We start from the raw sequence: 13,559 nt of genomic DNA, 5'->3' as shown, positions 1-13,559 counted from the left end.
AAGAGGGCGTCGAGGACAGCTGAGAACGGCAAATTCAAGACTTTTTGGGTGAGGAACACACAACAAACAAACACACAAGGCACGGCCAAAAGAAAGTCGGGCCGGAGGGGGAGACGATGCGCTTATTGATGTAGGTACCTAAGGTAGGTAGGCAGGGACCCCGATGAGGAAAGACGAAGGCTGGCTGCGTGTGGTCAAGCTGCATCACTGACCTAGCACCAAGCACTGGACCGCCCTGCGTGAAGCTTTCCATGGGGACAGACTTACGGAGGGTAATTGATGCTTGCGTTGTTGCATTGAGGTTAGCCCGAAAATTAGGTGAGAAAGTGTGCTTTTATCCTCCAAGGGATACAGTGGCGGCGCCTGCTCCGTTTACAGCCCACACTTGTTGAGCTGCTTCTGGCAGGCCAAATCCCGCTAATTCACTGATAGACACTCTGAGCTGCGGGCGACCTAGAGGTAGTAATCGCTGGAGCCCGGTGCACTCGCTACCTAGGTGGTGCAGGCCCACCACCACCCCGCCTCCCACCTGGTGGATTAAGAGCTTGTCATGTGATGCAATCAATTTACCACCAGTTACCTCAAAGAACTCGCATCTTGCACAGCTCACTGTCCTGTGAATTCAGAGGCTCCACCTTCCCATCCCCCATCCGAGCCGCACTCCTAGACTCACAGATATTCTTACACATACATCCGGAGCTCCATTTGACCTGTACTTCTCAAAATGGGCCGTCTCATCACGGTAGCAGCCGTGGCACTCGGACAATGGGCCCTCGACTGGGAAGGGAACACTGGCCGAATCATCGAGTCTATCATCATTGCAAAGCAGCGCGGAGCAACGCTGCGAGTGGGATCCGAGCTCGAAGTGCCGGGTTACGGATGTCTCGACCACTTCAACGAGATTGACACCTACTCAAACTCGTGGGATATGCTTCGTCGCATTCTGCTCGACAAGAGGTGCTGTGAGTCGACCCGGGCCGGACTGGTAGCTAGCTTTTTCAGCTCTGGCCATGTACTTACCACAAAATGAGCAGATGGAATCATTATCGACGTGGGAGCACGTAAGTCTACCGGCATCCACAGAGCACATCCCGCCGGGCAAAGTTCAAGATACTGACTTCTATCCAGCCGTTCTGCATCGCAACCAGTCAGTCACATACGACACCAGCATTTGCCAAAAGACATATAACTGACCACAGCAATAGGAAATTTAACTGCCGCATTATAATCCTGGATGGCAAGATCCTCCTCATCCGCCCCAAGATGTTTCTGGCCAACGAGTATGTGGGATCCTCGCCTCGCTTGACCAAACCTTGCTGACGCTCCAACAGCGGCAATTACCGAGAACACCGGCACTTTGTTCCATGGCTTCATCCGTGCCAGACTGAGGACTACCACCTGCCTCCTGAGATCCAAGAGATTGTCGGTGTAACTCATGTCCCCTTTGGTGACGCTGTCATATCCACGCCCGATACCTGCCTTGGAGGTGAGTTTGTCGCTTTTGTATCTCGAAGCCGGGAGGATCTTTCAAATGCTAACAAAACGAATCTACACAGTGGAGGTGAGCAACCCGACCATATCTCGTCAAACATATCGCCTGGAGAAGCTAACCCCCAAAAGACGTGTGAGGAGCTCTTCACTCCCAATGCGCCGCATATAAACCAGAGTCTCGATGGTGTCGAGATTTTCGCCAACAGCTCAGGCTCCCATTTCTCGCTTCAGAAACTCGACCTGCGCCTGTCCCTCATTACCGAGGCCACGCGGAAAGCGGGTGGAGTCTATATTTATTCCAACCAGCAAGGTACGATGGATCTACCCGGCCCCTGTTTGAAAGCTTTGGAACACTCACGGGAGACTGGCAGGCTGTGATGGCGACCGCCTGTACTACGATGGCTGCGCCATGGTTATAGTGAACGGAAACATCGTTGCCCAGGGATCGCAGTTCAGCCTCAGCGACGTCGAGGTGGTCACTGCCACCGTGGACCTGGACGAGGTCAGGGCACACCGCATGGCGATGAGCCGTGGCCTGCAGGCTGCCTTGTCGACAGCAAAATACCAGAGGATACAGACTGACTTTAGCATCGGCAATGACGAGGACGACGCAGATGTCTCCATTGCCCCGTCGAAGCCCATCAAACCTCGGATCCACACCGTCGAAGAAGAGATCGCTCTCTGCGCCGGCTGCTACCTCTGGGACTACCTACGCCGCTCTGGCGCCGCTGGTTACCTCGTACCTCTGAGCGGCGGTATCGATTCATGCGCCACAGCAACGATCGTCTACTCGATGTGCCGCATCGTCATCCAGGCCATGAAGGACGGCAATCAGGACGTCATTGACGACGTGAAACGCATAGCCAAGTACGACGACAAGCTCCCCGAGACGCCGCAGGAGCTGTGCAGCCAGATCTTCACGACCATCTACATGGGCATGCGGGAGCAGAGTTCTAGGGAGACGCGGCAGCGCGCCAAGGATCTCTCCACTGCTATCGGCTCCTACCATATCAACCTCGACATCGACGAGGTCTTCCAGGCGCAGAAGAACCTCATCACCAATGCGATCGGCTTCACGCCGAGATTCAAGGTGCATGGCGGTACTCACCAGGAGAACTTGACTCTCCAGTGCATTCAGGCGCGCGTCCGCATGGTCACTGCCTACCAATTTGGGCAGGTTCTCCCGACTGCGAGAGGTCGTCCCGGTGGCGGCGGCCTGCTTGTTCTGGGATCCGCCAACGTTGGCGAGTCCCTGGTGGGATACCTGACCAAGTACGACTGCTCGAGCGCCGACATCAACCCCATCGGCAGTATCGACAAGGACGACCTGAAGCGATTCATCGCGTGGGCCGAGACCGAATTTGAGCTGCCGTGTCTCCGGGAGTTCCTCGAGGCTATCCCGACGGCGGAGCTTGAGCCGTACGTTTGTCGCCGTGTGCTGACTTGCCCCCTTTTGTTTACCCGCTTCTGACACGTCATCCTCTAGTATTACGCACGACTACGTCCAGTCCGACGAGGCCGACATGGGCATGACCTACAAGGAGCTCACCATCTTCGGCCGGCTCCGAAAGGAGCAGAAGCTCGGCCCCTACGGCATGTTCCTGCGCCTGGTGCACGACTGGAGCGAGGACCGCGCCGCGCACCCGGGGGGCGGGGACGGGGACGGGGACGGTGCCGGCGGCGACGACGCGCCGCGGATGACGCCCGCCCAGGTCGCGGAGAAGGTCAAGCTCTTCTTCCACAAGTACTCGGTGGCGCGGCACAAGTCGACGGTGCTCACGCCCGCCCTGCACAGCAACGACTACAGCCCCGAGGACCACCGGCACGACCTGCGGCCGTTCCTGTACCCGCTCATGTGGAAGTCGTGGAGCTTCAAGAAGATCGACCGCGAGCTGGCGCGGATCGAGAAGAGGCAGGCGCTCAAGTTTGGGGAGAAGGAGAAGGGGAAGTAGGGGGGAAACAAAGAAGGATTTTCTCTCTTTTCTTTTTCTTTTTCTTTTCTTTGTCCTTCTAGACTTGACAGTGAGTAGAGTTAGTGTGTCATGATTAGAGTGGGAATTGATTTCGTGCCGTGCGACGACCTTGCAACTCCTGACGTGAGGGAAAGACCACCTGCGTTCAGAACGACTTTGCATCCCCTCGTGCGAGGGAAAGACGAAACCAGACCGGGAAAAAAAGAAATCAGGGTACAAACGACGGCTCGAACACACGCATTCCTCCTGCCAGCTGCCCAAATTGCAAAAAGCGAAGCCCTGGTAAGCCAGGTCTCTTTCGTCGTCTGATGGAAAAAACAGTTGAGCTACGCTACTTCGCTGGGAGGATGCGAGCTGCTAGTTGACTTATCATGCCCAGCTCTCCCCGGGTCCACTGTCACCAGTCTAGCCTGGGACGGAGGTTGACTCGCACGGGAGCAGAATCGATCTATAAAGGAAAAGGCAGGGCAACAAAGAATCTTTGTTGGATCAGATGCCTCGTGGGTTTCTTGCCAAGAGACTCCTGTGTCCGGAAAGGAACTTGGTTCGGATTCAGGGGCATTCCTTTCCTAGGGGGTCGTGCTCGACTCTGCTAAATGGAGGCGACCACAGTTGCGCTACTCCACTGTGTCGTGCAGCGATGCAACAGTACCTATAGGTACCTCTCAACGGTGTAAATGGGGCACTGTAGTTATCACCCGGAGGGATAACAGCACGCTTCTCACCTAATTTTCGGGCTAATGAGCGAGCCCACGCAACAACGCAACCTTAAGCATCAATGCCACCACCGATTTTGATTTTGCCTCTACATTTTCAACAGGCAACAGATGCAGTTCCAGATCCCTATTCTGTTCCAATTGCGAGGAGCGAAAGCATTGCTTCCATTGCGCAATTCAATATGTATACGTATCTCATAGTATTCTGGAGTACTGCTCGAGAAAGAGAGACACGAAAGCCCACCCAGCAGCGTTTTCAAACATGCTAATAAGTGCCCACTGAGTATCTCTCGCTTGCATCTCCAAAAATAAACAAGGGAAAGCCGCTTTTCCAACTCACGCAATTTTTAATTTATTTACAAGACCATCAAACCGCCAACAACACAAGCCGCGACGCCACCCAGCACGCCAAGCGCCGGCCGGCCGAGTGCCGCCGCGGCGCCGTTGGCCTTGCCCGTGGCCGTGACGATGCTGCCGCTCGTCGTCGCCGTCGTTCCGGAGGAGGAGGAGGAGGAGGAGGAGGCGTCCCTGCTCAGGACGTAGATCTCGCCCGTCGTGTCGGACGTGACGAACAGGCGGCCCCGGGGGCCCCAGGCCAGCCCCACGGGGCGGAAGCAGTTGGCCGGGCACTGCGCGGCCTGGCCCGGGTTGGAGATGATGTCCCTGCTCAGGGCGCGGGTGCTGCTCGGGGGCTCGAGGGGGGTGCCGCGCTGCGGGTCGAAGTCGATGGTCGAGACGCGGTAGCCCTGCGGGTTGGTCTTGTCGACTATTTTGTGTTTCTGTTAGCAAACGCACACATAATTCTCCGAGGAGGTCTGTTTTTCGGTAAAAGATAAAGAGAAAAAAAGGGAAAAAAAGCAGGCAGGGCCAAGTTGGGGACGAAAGAGAGAGAGAGAGAGAGAGAGAGAGAGAGAGAGAGAGAGAGAGAGAGAGAGAGAGAGAGGGAAGAAGAAGGACCTACAGCTGCCGTGGAAGGAGACGTACGCCTGCGCGCCGTCGTCGCCAAAGAGGATGTCGAGCGGCGCAAAGTGCGCGGGCAGCGTGAGGCGCGGCGCGACGTACTGCTGCGCGCAGGTCGTGTCGTTGAGCGTCGCGTTCTGCACGAGGCTGAACTGGTCGCCGACGTGCAGCCCGCCGGCGACGGTGCTCGTCCCCGGCAGGTTGGTGTCCCAGACGGCGAAGCAGTTGGGGTAGCCGTAGTTGCCGCCCTGGCCGGCGGTCGTGCCGTTGAGGAAGCCGTGGTAGTTGAGCTCCTCGCCCGGGTTGGAGCGGTCGATGTCGGACCCCTCGCGCTTGACGCCGTCGATCGAGTTCTCGACGCTGTAGATGGCGCCCGTCTTGGGGTGCTCGCCGACGCCGACCGAGTTGCGCAGGCCCCAGCCCAGCACGCGGCCGTCGGCGTTGAAGTTGTAGGGCGGGTGCGTGTCGAGCAGGCGCGCGAGGTCGAAGGCGCGGATCTGCGACAGGCCCGACGACTTGTTGAGGGCGTCGACGTCGTAGTTCTCGGCCGAGCCGCGCGAGACGACGAGCTGGCCCGGCACGGCCTGGGACATGAGCAGGGTGCGCGTGGTCAGGTCGTTGTTGCTCATGTTGGCGACGACGGCGCGGCGGTCGCCGAGGAGGGCGCCGCGGGCCGGGTCGTAGGCCCAGGCGAAGACGGCCTCGACGTTGGAGGCGTAGAGGGTCTTGCCGTCGTTGGCGAGAGCGAGGCCGTGGTTCAGCTGGTTTTGTTTGGTTGCGGAATCAGCAATTGGGTGCCTCCCTTCTACAGCCAGAGGATACAGAACCTACAGTGGTGTCGGCCACGACGGTGATGGCCTGGTCGACGGCGAGGCAGGTGCCGCCGTTGTCCTTGAAGGTGAAGCGGGTGATGCCCTTGCCGCTCTCGACGACGAGCAGGCCGCCGCCGGCGTCGAACTGGATGCTGCGCGGCTTCTTGAGGCCGTTGACGACGAGCTGCGCGCTCCAGCCGGGGGCGACCGAGGGCGGCGAGTAGGAGGGGACCAGGACGGAGGCGCAGGCCGTCTGGGCTGCGACCCCGGCGGCGAGGAGCCCCGCACCGACGGCGGCGGTGCTCAAGACGTTGGACTTCATGTTTGGTGGTGGTGCAGGCGGAGGCGGAACTGAGCGTCTCTACGGCAGAGTTGATGGGCAAACAAAAGGTATCAATCTCCTGCTTCACCACACCTGGGAGCTACACGGACCTACGAAAGGAGTGGGAGAGGAGCAAGGAGAGAGAGAGGCTAGACAATCTTCAAGCTCTTTTGTCTCTCTCTCTCTCTCTTCCTCACTGTTGCTTCCCGCCAAGTGGGCAGACACCAGAGCTAACTAGTGGCCCGGCGCAAACACAACGCACATGTGCATGCAACCTTTACGGCGAAGAGCTCACCCCAGCACCGCACCACCACCACTGACACCATTGACGGAGAGCATGTGGTGGGGCGGGATGGGCTTCTAGCTCCAAGCAAGACTGGTCTGGCTCCCGCCATGTTGGGAGCTAGATGGTGACAAGACCGGCGGCGGGCGGGCGGCGAGAAAGCAAAAAAAAAAAAGAAAAAGAAAAGAGGGCTGCAGATTCGGGGTGGAGAACTCTTTGGGCTGCTGTTGGAGGAACCATCGCTAGATCCTCCGGGTCAGGCCAGCTAGCCATGAGCTGTTGAGCTAGTTGATTCAGGGACCAAGAGGGAAAGGAAAGTATTGGCTTGGCCGTTTCTGCGAGGTTTTGTCGTTCCCAGCCTTCTCGGCAGCAAGCAAGTCTTTGGTTTGTCTGTTCACTTGGCACTCCACCTAGGAACTTGGGAGACGAGATTAACTACTTGTAGGTTGTGCGATGCTGTGTGATGCCGGGTGTCCAGAGACACCAGATCATGTCGCCATCCGGTCCCCGATTCCCACGATTCCCCAACTCCCCAGTCCAGGGACCGGGGCCCTCTTGGCGGGGTTGCACGACTGGGAGTTGGTACAAGTAGTTACTTGTTGGTTACCCAAGTACGGCATCGCATCTTGAGGGACGGATGAGGGAGAGAGTCAGCTTCGGCTGCAGCCAGCCATCTGCTGTACGTAAAAAAAAGGACCTTTGCCATCCCACCCTCTTCATCGGTCGCGAGGTGTCATCCTGTGCCGTGTTCCCCGCCATGTCATGTCAGCTCAAGCTATGCCACTTGCCGGGTAAGGGCTGGCCGGTGCCGGCGCCGGCCAATGGTGATGGCTCCAGGGCTGTCCAAGTGCAGAAGACAGCCACCCAGAGCAGACGCCCACGGACTGCCCAGCCTTGCCGGCCCAAATGTTACGAGATGAATGTGTGTGCAAGGCGAGAGATGGAGGGGCTTCTGATTCTCCGAGTGGGGGTTCTGCCATTCCCTGCTACCTTGGGTAGGTAGGTAGTTAATCGATTTACTCTGCGCTTAAGGCGGTGTTGATGGCGGTGGCAGCCCAGGTTTTCGTGGACTTTCCACACCGAGCATCTCGGGTTTTGACCTGCTGCTCCAACGCGTGGCTCGCCACCGACTTGAGATTATGAGACAAGCCACCTGTCTAACTACATCTTTCCCAGGAAATCATCGATCGAGGCACGTGCGAAGAGCAGAGTGCTCGACCAGACATGGGCTCCCGTCGATCATGGAGCTCGAAAATGCCCCTCCTAAAAGTCCTAAAAGAGGGCCGCCGGGGCTGGATGCAGTAAAGTCGGGTCCCCAGTAAAATCGATAATGCCCTGCGCCCGTTCCATGATGCCATGAATGGAGCCCGTCCAATGGATGCCTCCCCTCCATCCTCCATCTGCCCCTCACCCGTCCGCCGCCGTTGTTTGCAGAACCGCATCCGCTGCCAGCCATCACCTTTCTCGTCCTTCCAAGCCTGTCAGCCCACTGTGCGCCCGAGTCGGCCGCTGGTGGGAACGACTGCTTCTGACGGCTACTTTGCCGCATTGGAGTGAGTGAGCACGTTTTCACTTACAGCCCGTCTTCTCATTCCAGCCGCCGCCCGGCCAGTCAGTCATGTCACAACTCATCCGGGCCGCACCCATCCATGCTTCTCGCTCAACCAACCCAGATGCTCCTCCATCTCTAGCTTCCTGTGCAGCAGCCTGCATGCATGCAAGTGACCACCAGGCTTGGCAGCTCCCGGATTGGACCGTCCAGAGAGGCGCAAAGGGCTGGAACCTCCAGGTAGAAAACGGGTAGCCCAAGACATTCTCTCCATCTCGCTGTAAACTAGCTTCCTGAGCTTCCAACCATCGAATTCTTTAGCTCCCCCACCTCACCTAGCTCTGACTAGAGCTATTGAGTTTGTAGTCTGTATGCAGTGTGTCTCGGACGGCTGGCCGGTTTGGATATTTTCTTGTCTGTGAGACGTTCTTGATCGACCTGTCCACTCAACCTGCTCCTGATCCTCATCTTCGCGCCTGTGCTTCAAACAATCCCGCCGGTACGCCGTCTAGGTGTCTCTGTCTACCTCACCTCGAGAGGGACCTGACCAGGCTCGTCTTACACCCCCCTCACAAACCCCGCCGCCAAACACGCTCAACCATGCGATCGCTCCTCGCCCTCGCAGCAGCGGCGCCGTTGCTCTGCGCCGCTGCCGCCGCAGTCGTCCCGGGACTTCCCCTCGACCCCCGCGACGTCACCAGCCCGGACACGCCCTGGATCTCCATCGACGCCAGCGGCGCCGCGCACACCGTCACCCCGTCCGTCAGCCGCGACAGCAGCGGCGGCGCCCCCAGCACCGTCTCGGGCCCGCCTCCGCAGCTCACCAGCACGGCCGCCTACACGCTGACCGTGTCAGGCACGCCCACGACCGTCACGGGCCAGGCGCCCGCCGTCAGCGCCACGGGGGCCGCGCCGGGCTCGCCCGAGGGCGTCTTCTTCACGTGCGACAAGTACGTCGGCCAGGACAAGCCGTTCTGCCTGCCGCAGCGCGGGGCGGCGCTGTACCCCGGCCGGACGTACTACAGTGAGTTCGCCAGCCTCCTTTCTCTTTTTCTTTTTTTCTGTTTCAACCCACGGTCTCTCAAGCCCCCCAAGGAGCACACACACTCAACTGACACACACATCTTCCCCAGTAACGTGGTACACGGCCTACTTCGCCAACCCCCGCACCGTCATGGACATCGACATCACCTACGGCAACGGCCAGGGCGTCACATTCCCCAACCTCGCCGCCTCGCAGGGCTACTTCGCCTGGACCGTCGACGCCGACATCCTCTCCAAGCAAGGGCTGTCGCAGCTGTCCAACGTCACCATCGGGCTCTCCTACTTCGAGACCCCCGGCGACAACGCGTCCGACGTGCTCCTGCCGGGGCCCTCCGTCTTCATCGTCCCCGCGCCCAGTCCCCCGAGCTCCGGCCCCGGCACGGCGGCGATCGTCGTCATCGTCGTCGTCGTCGTCGCCGCGCTGCTCGTCGCCGCGCTGCTGGCGTGGTCGTGGCGCGCGCGCGGCCACCCCTTCGCGCTGTGCATGGGCCGCGGCCTGCGGAGGCGGTCCATGGGCGGCGGCGTCCGAGGTTCCGGCCAGGGCTACGGCGTGCGCAAGAGCCACGCGGAGCGCACGGCGGGCGTCGCCGCCGCCGCCCCGGACCCGGACCCGGACAGCAAGGCGCGCGGCGTGGAGCTCACGGACCGGGAGAGCTGGTCGCCCACGCAGGGCGGCGGCGGCGGCGGGCGGAACGTGTTCCGCGAGGAGGTGCAGCGCCAGGAGAACGAGAGGTGATGTGGGCCCGTGAGGCTGGGATCCAAGTGGCATGCTGGGAACGAGGGAGGGCGTCCGATATACAAGGTGGATTTGGTGAGTGTGGAGGTTGATGGAAGCTGTAACCTACGGGCGAGATTGTGAGAGGCGTGAAGAATATTCTAAGGGGAGGGGAGTTTTCAAAGTACATATTAGAATCCTTTTTTTTTTTTTTTTGAAAGCACTCTTTCGGCAGGACACTGAACCAAAGAGTCTAATGAGTTACGTATCTGTCATTCTCTACCAGAGCCACAAAATTGAAGCATTACAAGTTCACATACCAATCGAGCACTGCAAAAAGCATATCACGCCTGGGAGACTGGGTAGAAGCTGTAGGCCGGTCTGCTCCGACCCAGCCTTCCAAAACCCAAGGCCAATGTAATTCTTGTCAGAACATCCCCGTCAAAGATGAGGTTCTTGACATTTACTTCATTTGTTTGATTTGGGTATAATGATAACATAGCCAAGTCAAGCCAGCACAAGTGTGCCCGCATACCAGCCCTTCCGCTACTTGGAGCTGCACAAATGCTGCCGCACATGCGAACCCGCCGGCCTGGATCCCCGGAAACGCCGACGCCCCGTCATCTCATAAAATATACTCGTAAGCAAAGCCAGAAAGTGAAAGAGGCAAACAGGTCTACAGCCACTGCCTCACGCCTTGCCCACCCACCCCGCATTGATGAAGAACTCAAAGATCCTCCCGCCCTTTTGGGTATCCAGCCTGCAGATCTCCTTGGCCTGCTTCTTCTTCAGGGTACCATTGCCCTTGAGCGCCTCCTTGAGGATCTGCTCCTTGATCATGAGGTACGGCTTGGGCTGCAGCCGGATCACCTCGCACAGCTTGGCCTCCTCCGGCGTGAGGAGATGCAGATCCGGCGCGTTGTCTTGCGTCAGCGGCAAGGGCTGCACGCCTGAGATCGCCTGCGGCATGAACTTCTCCTTCTTGGGAGCCCCGGTGCCATTTGCCACCACGACGCTGCCATCGGCTGCTGTGCCATTGACGCCGTTGGTGAGAGCGGCCTTGTCCTCCCCGTTCGCCGTGCCGTTGAGCGCGGTCGACTGGGTCGGCAGTTCGGGAGCCAGAAGCAGGGCGGCGCCGCTGGGGGGCTCTGGCGCGGGCGGTTGCTTACTCCGCTGTGCCGAGGCCAGCCTGTCGCGGTCCATCGAGCCCATCGGGATCGCCTTCTGTATCCTGGTCGCCTTTTCTTGCTCGTACTTCTCGCCGCTCTTGAGATCTCCGATGCGGTTCTCTCGCCACTCTTGCAGCTGCGTGATGGCCTGGCGCAGGTTCAACTCGTCGACGAGACCCTGGCAGAACTGCTCAAAGTCGTCGTGGTTCATCATGCGCGCAAAGGGCTTTGCCTTGTTCAGCACATCTCTCTCTTCCTTTGACCGGCCCTTTTCGATCTTTGTGTTGCTCCTGTAGTCGAGCAGGTTGTGCTCAAATATGACCTTCTTCCTATCCACTCTCTGTGTCAACCGACAGTTGTAGATATCCATAACGGTGAGCTTGAGCTCCATCTCGGGCTCGAGCTGGCCGGTGTGAGGGTTGATGCCATCGCCGGGATCGAACTGCATGAGCTGCACGGCCTCCTCGGCCTCGTTGGCGTATTCCGTCTCAAACTCGAGACGGCCGGGCATGTACCCTTGGATCTCGTGACAGGACGGCACAGAGGCTGTAGGCTTGGTCTTGGGCTGCAGCGCGGGGGCATTCTTGGCTGTCTCTCTGCGCTCTTCGATGCGCCGCTTCTTTCTCGATTGAAACTCTTCTCTAGAGATTTCGTTCGCCAGTTCCATATCGTGCGGACTGCATCGCTTCGGCAGAGGGAACGCCGGCGAGTCGACGTAAACCTCGAGGTAGTGGTCCCGGACCTCGTCCTTACTACGGTAGCCGCCGATGTGGTCGGCGATATCGGCCCAGGACCCGAGTCCATAGATCTCGGCACCTTCCAACAGCAGAAGCTCCTCGTCCGCACCCCACTCTCGGTCGAATATGGGGAATGAGTTCTGCTCGATGACGCGGTAGGGATGCGTGGCTGGCAGGTGGTTGTTGCTGGATTGGCCGCTCGAGAAACATTGGACGCAGAGGTCGTACTCGTTGCACGCGCTATGCGCGCATCTGATGCGAACCTGGAGACGAGTGTTAGAGTTGAGTCGGCTATGGCGGTGCCAGATGAGAGCGTTTGCATGGAAAGGGTTGGTGAAACAAGAGAGGGAGTTGTATGGGGGGGGCGTGATGACAGGGCTGAGGGTGTGACTGTATGAAAGATGGGGAAGCACGCCTGGATGGCCACGCACAGTAGATGTGATATCTGCGCTACACACGTCACAAACGTATTTAACGCCTCCCTCGCCGCCTCGTGCGGCAGTCTTCTTTCTGATCACGCCCATGTTCGGCGACGATATCGTCTACCGGCTGGTGTCGACGATCGGGTGGTGGTGTGGTGGTGTGGTGGTGAGGAGGAGTGAAGCAGGCTGCTGGCTGGGGGTGCTAAACTGCCGCACTCCCTGTCCGGGGAAGATATCCCGCTCGGGCTGAGGGCTGTGTCGGGGGGTCTATCGGCGTGCAAGCGGCATCATTCGAAAGTGCTCGTCAAAGCGAACAGTATGCGACGCGTTGTTTGATGAAAAGACGCGGATGCGATGTGGTGAGTGATGGCCGATGGTGTGCGTGGTTGGTGGTGCTGATTGCTGGGCGCTGATGTGTTTGCGCGATTGCTGTCTCCCCTGGTCTTGGTGTCAACGAGCGGCGTCGCCCTTGGCTGGGGAGGGAGGGAGATGCGCACGGACCACCATGCGGCAAAACGTGCCTTCCACGCCCCAAATCTGGAACGGCAAAAACAACAATTGGTCTACTTCGTAATACCTAGCAAATTTTGGACGCCTCAGGCAGGGAAAAACGGTTGCATGCTACCTAGGTATCATGATCGAACCGGACGACGAGGACATGAAAACATCAGCGGACTCGAGAAAGTGTAGAAGGATTGCTAACAGAAATGCTTTTACGCTATCAATTATCGATCGTTAATACCGAGTAATTTGTTTGCAACGACGTACCTGCAGATGAAACCCTGTCTGCTTTTCTTCGAGTTCCTTCAACATCAAATGCAACTAGGTACCCAAAAATCCCCGCTGTGGGGTGCTCAAAAGCCCGGTGGAAGCGACAACCGACTCCTCGGAGGTCACAGACTCACAGTTGATCTTTTTCAAGGCTCTAGCTAGGCGCCAATCGCTTATTGGTGCGCTTTCAGAGAACAGTCCATGAGTGACAATAGATATAAGAGCGAATTGAACGTTACAATCATACAAACGGATATCCTTTTGAGGCATTATTCTGCTGATGCGAATCAAGAATATCTCACATACGAAGAGTGGCTCATGCTTTGGAAGAAAGTCACACCCTCACTATCCCCAAAACGACCCGCCTATTCCTGCAAAGTTGGTGGCCTGTCCCATTTGTACAAGTAGCTGGAGACAATTCGCCCGAATAAGGCGCCGTTGTAGCAACACCACCGGCCAGCATCTGACGTAGAGGCGGCCCCTCAACTGCTTTCGGCGGTCCCGCCGCACAGCACCCGTGGCCCGGACAGCCCTGCGAGTCAAAAAGTGAGAATGCCCCGCGTCTGGAGGAAGTCACGTCGCGAGTCTTTTTTCC

The 13,559-nt window shown here is 58.4% G+C and overlaps 4 protein-coding genes across 4 annotated transcripts; 2 read left to right on the top strand and 2 right to left on the bottom strand.

Annotated features, from left to right (window-relative positions):
- Positions 1–724: 724 nt before the first annotated feature.
- Positions 725–3,443, top strand: E0L32_007524 (uncharacterized protein; the record flags this gene model as incomplete). The annotated part of the gene is made up of 7 exons (XM_031142278.1): positions 725–962; positions 1,035–1,061; positions 1,129–1,147; positions 1,206–1,280; positions 1,332–1,801; positions 1,863–2,910; positions 2,978–3,443. The coding sequence occupies 7 exons, from the start codon at positions 725–727 to the stop codon at positions 3,441–3,443; spliced, it is 2,343 nt and encodes a 780-aa protein (XP_030993498.1).
- Positions 3,444–4,536: 1,093 nt separating this feature from the next.
- E0L32_007523 (uncharacterized protein) lies at positions 4,537–6,274 on the bottom strand (the record flags this gene model as incomplete). The annotated part of the gene is made up of 3 exons (XM_031142276.1): positions 4,537–4,946; positions 5,142–5,901; positions 5,972–6,274. 3 exons carry the CDS (start codon positions 6,272–6,274, stop codon positions 4,537–4,539), a joined length of 1,473 nt encoding a protein of 490 aa, XP_030993497.1.
- A 2,432-nt stretch (positions 6,275–8,706) lies between these two features.
- Positions 8,707–9,886, top strand: E0L32_007522 (uncharacterized protein; the record flags this gene model as incomplete). Its single annotated transcript, XM_031142275.1, has 2 exons — positions 8,707–9,130; positions 9,240–9,886. The coding sequence occupies 2 exons, from the start codon at positions 8,707–8,709 to the stop codon at positions 9,884–9,886; spliced, it is 1,071 nt and encodes a 356-aa protein (XP_030993496.1).
- A 669-nt stretch (positions 9,887–10,555) lies between these two features.
- E0L32_007521 (uncharacterized protein) lies at positions 10,556–12,295 on the bottom strand (the record flags this gene model as incomplete). The annotated part of the gene is made up of 1 exon (XM_031142274.1): positions 10,556–12,295. The coding sequence occupies one exon, from the start codon at positions 12,293–12,295 to the stop codon at positions 10,556–10,558; it is 1,740 nt and encodes a 579-aa protein (XP_030993495.1).
- Between the last annotated feature and the right edge of the window lie 1,264 nt (positions 12,296–13,559).

This window comes from Thyridium curvatum, assembly GCF_004353045.1.
Source record: "Thyridium curvatum strain D216 chromosome Unknown NODE_46_length_333320_cov_79.933738, whole genome shotgun sequence".
Classification (NCBI taxonomy): domain Eukaryota; kingdom Fungi; phylum Ascomycota; class Sordariomycetes; order Thyridiales; family Thyridiaceae; genus Thyridium; species Thyridium curvatum.
Note: the sequence above shows the minus strand (reverse complement) of the source record. Positions and strands in the feature narration are given on the sequence as shown.